General features: G+C 39.4%; 1 protein-coding gene across 1 annotated transcript in view; it reads right to left on the reverse strand.

Annotated features, from left to right (window-relative positions):
* GLCCI1 (glucocorticoid induced 1) overlaps positions 1-5,565 on the reverse strand; it is a 142,571-nt gene that overhangs the window by 114,261 nt on the left and 22,745 nt on the right. Inside the window, exon 3 of the mRNA XM_007448446.1 lies at positions 5,206-5,548. Coding sequence (XP_007448508.1) covers positions 5,206-5,548 — 343 coding nt within the window. The remainder of the gene's footprint in view (positions 1-5,205; positions 5,549-5,565) is intronic.

The following is a 5,565-nucleotide window of genomic DNA, read 5'->3' on the forward strand; positions in this document are numbered from 1 at the left end:
GAAAGAGATTGGCTTCTGGCTCTTCCATCAGTTTCCCACTCAGGTTTTTCACATCAATAGATGAGTAGTGTTCTCTCTTTCCTCCACTTAACTTTTGGCAAACCCAGTTAGAAACCATCATCAGATAAGCTCAACCTCTTGTTAAAATAAATAGAATATAGGACAGAAACAGCATCAGTGATTTGGTTTCTTTGACATTTAATGAGAGAACAAAATTATATATTGAAGACAAAAGACAACAGTGCCAGGCACAGACCCAGGACAGGTGCTGTGAAAAAGCCTATGGTGGTGGTGTCTGGGGATTTAAACTCTGGAGAAAAGACTAAACTAAAATTAAGAATAACAAAGTCATTAGTATATACTTCTTGGCAGATTATTAGCTGTATGTGGAAGCTTTGATAAAACAGGCTTTTAGCAATGTTTTAAATTTCAGATTTAAGAAAAATCCTCTCCTACTCGCCATTTGTTGAACACTGCCGTTTATTTCCATTGTTATTCATTGCCATGGAGCCCAATTACTCCTTTGTTTTCTTATTCACATTTAGTCCACATTATCACAAATAAAAATCACAAGGATACCATTACCCTTCAACACTTCCCCAATGTATAAATCCTAATTTGCATTAAATCCTTGAAGCAACATACGCTGCAGTGAATGAAATGTCCTTCTGTAAAAAGTACTGTAAATAATGAAAGAATTTTTAGTTCAATATATATACACGACTTTACATACAGCTAAACTGACCAAGGTGCTTTTATACACCCTAGGTATACAATATTCAATATGCTTAGAATAATAGTTATTCTAAAGGAATATAATCTTTGAACATAAAACAGTTTAAGAATAAAAAACTTCTATAAATTCACTTATCTATTTTGCTATTAACCCACTGACGTAGAAATTTTACGTACCATAATTAATGGGAAAAAATTAGTTAATGAACGCTGCTGATACTCAGTGTAGTTCTCAAAGGCTGAAAACCTTTCCCAAAAATCAGTATCTGAAACCTGTCTCTTTAGGAAAAACAGTCAAAGCTTTAACTGTTTTCAGTCTAGTATAAGAAAGCTTTGAAGCAAGTTAGCTCTAAGCACTCAAGGAAAACTATTTTTAAAAGTGGGGGGGACAAACGGAGGACCTTAATTTTCAACAATATCGGCCTGAGAAGTAACTTTATAAGAGAATGTCTGAGTATCTTTAAAAAGAGAGAGAAAAAAAGTAATTAAAAATGTTGGAAGTCCACAAACTGAGCATAGCAGTAAAAATGACTCAAGAGGGAAAATTTAATGAAAAATAAAAAACTGAAAGCAAATTAATTGATCAAAACACAGACACACACACATACATGCACACACAATGCAGGCAGTCATTCAGCATTATATGCTAACTGGCTTTGTATTTTCTTTTAAAATATAATCATAACTTCTCAATGTATAAAATAAGGCTCTCAAGGTACTCATGAAAAATTCTTACCAAATTTCACTCTAGAGTTAATGATATTAGGCATGTTAAATCAGGAATCAACACATGCTATTTTCCACAGCAGGAACTATATAAATTACAAGCTCTTCCATGTTTTTGTTATTAGGTTTGGTACACTTAAAAATAAGTGGTATTCTACATCGAGTGCTCTAACGCAACTGTTTTTATATCTTTTAGAATTTATATTTCATCTCAGTGCTCAATCCTTACAAAAAAACACAAAAAGACCTGCAATTGCTATTTACTGTCTTGCACAATAAAATTGTATTTGTTCTGTTTTTGAATTCATAGGTTTTGCTTTATGAAGTTTTCAGAAAGAAGCAACTTTATTATATTTTCATTGTTACTCATGATTTTAGCTTAAAGATCATTAATTTTAACACTAACATCCTGCTATATTCTCATTTGTGTTGTTCTGTTTATCTCAAAGGTAGACTTATGTATTACCATTACAAAAAAATAACTATTTGCATAATACTTTATGATTTTACATCTATTACAAACACATCACGGGGAGCCTGAGGATGCATTCAGTAGCTTGTCATTCACCACTTCAAGACCCTTCAGAACTAAACAAGGAGGAGGGTGACATTTTGCTAAAGGCAGAAGAAATGAATATAAATAACAAACTTTGAAGTTTTAAAAATACAAAAGAAAAATTTTAAAATGCAAACAAAAATATGATCATATGCATAAACAAGATAATTTCAATTTTTAAAACTCTATGTCCTCTATACAGAGCAAGGTGTTTGGAGATTTATGTATCTTCTATTATGATACCCACTGAAATTATCTAAAACTGTGCTACAAAAATAAAATTACCATCTTCTTGCTAGATTTTATAAATATCATATTAAAATTGTGCCTATTTACATAATTCAGCTTTTCCTCAGCCTTGTGAAATAATCTGAGTATCATTTCTTTATTATTCTAGACTTAACCCTATAAATGTGCATATTAAGAATGTTTCAGAGGGAGATAATGATCTAACATGTTAAGAAATTATGTTGTCTCATAACTTCTTCTTGGTAAAACAATTACAAAGAAAATTGTTTACATCTTCTGTATTTTCTTCCATAACCACCAGTCCAGATAAAAAAAATACTGAATGCTGTTATGTCACCTCTAGTCCAAATGCTCATAGCACTTGAAGCTTTTTGTAAGCAATATGCTTCTATACTAAACACATATCCCTGAGCCACCACCTACCTAATTTAACAGTTTTAAATGTACTTTCAAATACAGCGTAATACCATCTTAAACACACACACACACACACACACACACACACACAAACGGAGTGTGCAGAAAAGGAAGGAGGTGGAGAGCAAGAAATGGAGCACGTTGTTTTTCATTCATGCAGTATAGTGATGTCAGTGTCTGCAGCAGCAGCAGCGGCAGGAGCCTTGACCTGTGGAGGCTACAATCCACTGAAGTCAGAACCTTGCAGAATTCAAAAGAAACTGAGTAGATAATTGTTTGAAAAATTGTTCAACTGTTCATAGCATGAATTTTAAATAGATAAGTAAAAAGAATAGATTAGTTGTATAGTTTTAACTTAGGTAGAGAGGAGCAAGGCGGGATGTAGAGAAGTAACAGAAAGGTAATATCATCAGGGAACTGGGGGCAGAAGAACCTACATTCAAAATCATTTCAATGTAAAAAACTGACAAAACCACCTGGTGTTAAAAACAGCAGAAAGGCCTCTTCTGTTCCCAATACAAGCTCTCTGATGCAAATCTGTCTCCTGAACAACCAGACTCAGAGAAGTGTTTTCATCATGATTGCGTTAAAATTGCATTAAACTCAGATGTGACATACTACATACAACAAAGAGGACAGTTTAAGCCTGGTCACAAATTTCATTAAAACTACTTGATGGACCTTGTAATTCCTAAGCAATTAAGACTTTTGAAGGATGCAGAAAAACAAGTTGTACTATGATCTGTTGTAAGATGTGTTTATCAACAAAAGGGGAGGAGGTACTAGATGACCAATATATTGTTGCAGCAATTGCTGAAACTACTCACTATGCCCACAAAACCCTCTGAACACGGTCTTTCTGCAGTGCTTATTTTATGGCTCTTACATTAGTCCCTAAAAGAAAATCCCAAAACTCAATCTATGTACTGTTGAAACTAAATCACTCAAAAATTTATGTAACCGCTGCCTTTTCATTCTGTTACCTCTCATTTCATACAGTTCTAGAAAATGTGCAAAGGAGTTGCATATGGCATTAATCTGTTAGAAAATGGTGGCCTTTTCTATAAAATACAGCCAAAGATGTGTGTTCAGTGGTCATTATTAGGGCGATCACGTTGTTTTCATTCATTCATTCAGGATTTGCTGGAGGATGTCAGTTTCTGTAGCTGGCTTGACCTGGGGGAGGAGTGGGGGAGCAAATTCCTTCTGGTGCATACTGATTACAGGATGTATTTCTCGGTGCTCCTGTACACATACCACTGCACTACATCCTACCCTGCCTCACCATCAAGTGGTCTGAAAACAAGGGCCTCAGCAACATGCTAATTACAGGTCAGAAATATTAAAACAAAACACCAAAACTGCAATCTATCTTAACACAATCACTTTCTCCAAGTCTAAGACCTTCATCAAGAAAACTCCATTAAAAAAATTACACATACCACATAAACATTGCACAGGCTCCACAGTGATTCCCTTCCAAGCAGAGATTTTTCCCCTCGGTATGATCCGTTCTCTCCACTATGCAGCAGCAGCATCTGTAGCCCTAGCGTGGTATCTAATAACATGAGCTACTCCTCCCTCCCTTATGAGTTTTACATCCTTGTTTTGGCTAAACTTCCTTTTCTCCCCCAGGACTAAACTAGATCATTCACCGTGTCCCTAAACATAAACCAAACCACCCCAAAACACAAAACATTAAGGGAAGCCGACAGCATCCACCAGTTCACCATTACCTTTGACACCTAAGAAAAACGAAACTTGAGATCCTTTAACAGCTCAACTGAACTGTTAAGTGTATTTAAAAATAGAAGGAAAAAAGTGAGCACGCTCCACAAATAGGTCCTTAGAAATTTACCATGAAAGTCTTGAGTTGGGCATAAACTGTTTCCAGTGCAGTACCGCCCTGATGCATATGACTATATAAAGTAGAGAAAAGAAGGAGCCCAAAAAAAAAAAAAGCCAAACCAAACACTATACACTTCAATTGCACATCCAAAACTGTCCCCTCTACACACCCAACAGGATATCCTTACATCATAACTGGTGCCTCCACCTCCCCACCCCCAAAAAAGAAAAAAAAATTATACCGGTAGGCACAGACACATTATAGGAACTTTGTAGGAAAGCACAAAGAGGCTGTAGAGATTACAACCACCACCTTATCTGCTGCCGGAGAGTTTGTATGCGTGTTTTTTTAAGTGTTTCGCCCAGCTCCTCCTTCCCCCACTACAAACAGCAAACACATGAGTGAGCTAATCAGCTCTTAAACTGAAAAACCTTTCGATACAGGCGAGTGATGGAAGATAAAAGCTGAGGGGCGGCAGGAGGGTCAAATAAAAGTTGCTCCGCAGTTTGCTCATCCAAGCCCCGCAGCGACCGCAGGGGGGTGAGGTTCCCAAAGCCACTTTCACACCTTCGATAATGCACTAGCAAAGAGAAGCCCGGAGAGGCTGAAGTTTCCACGGAGGGCACCGTCGGGGAGACGCAGCCCGGGAGGACAGAAGGGTTGGGCTCGCTACCTCTGCACACGGGCGAGCCGGGGCTCCGTCGCTCAGGTGAGTTGCTCCTCCGGTGGCTCTCTGGGGACCGTCTCGGGCGGCCCTTGGCCCGCGGCGCCTGTTCGGTCGGGGCTGAGGTCGGCGGCGGCGTCGGGCTAGGCGGGCTGGGGCCGCGGGCCGCACCGGGCCCCGGGAGGCTGCCCAGCGAGGCGGCGGCGGCGGGCGGGCGCGTGGGACTGTGCTGGCTGCCCCGCAGGAGCTGGTAGGGCACCGTGGCGCGGATGGGCTGCAGCAGCCGGCCGGCTCCCGCAACCGGGGCGCAGCTCACGCCGCCGCCGCCCGCACCGTTCCCGCTCCCGGCGGTGGGGGTGGCGGGCGGGG

The sequence above is a fragment of the Lipotes vexillifer genome, unplaced genomic scaffold, assembly GCF_000442215.2.
Source record: "Lipotes vexillifer unplaced genomic scaffold, Lipotes_vexillifer_v1.1 scaffold1156, whole genome shotgun sequence".
Classification (NCBI taxonomy): Eukaryota; Metazoa; Chordata; class Mammalia; order Artiodactyla; family Lipotidae; genus Lipotes; species Lipotes vexillifer.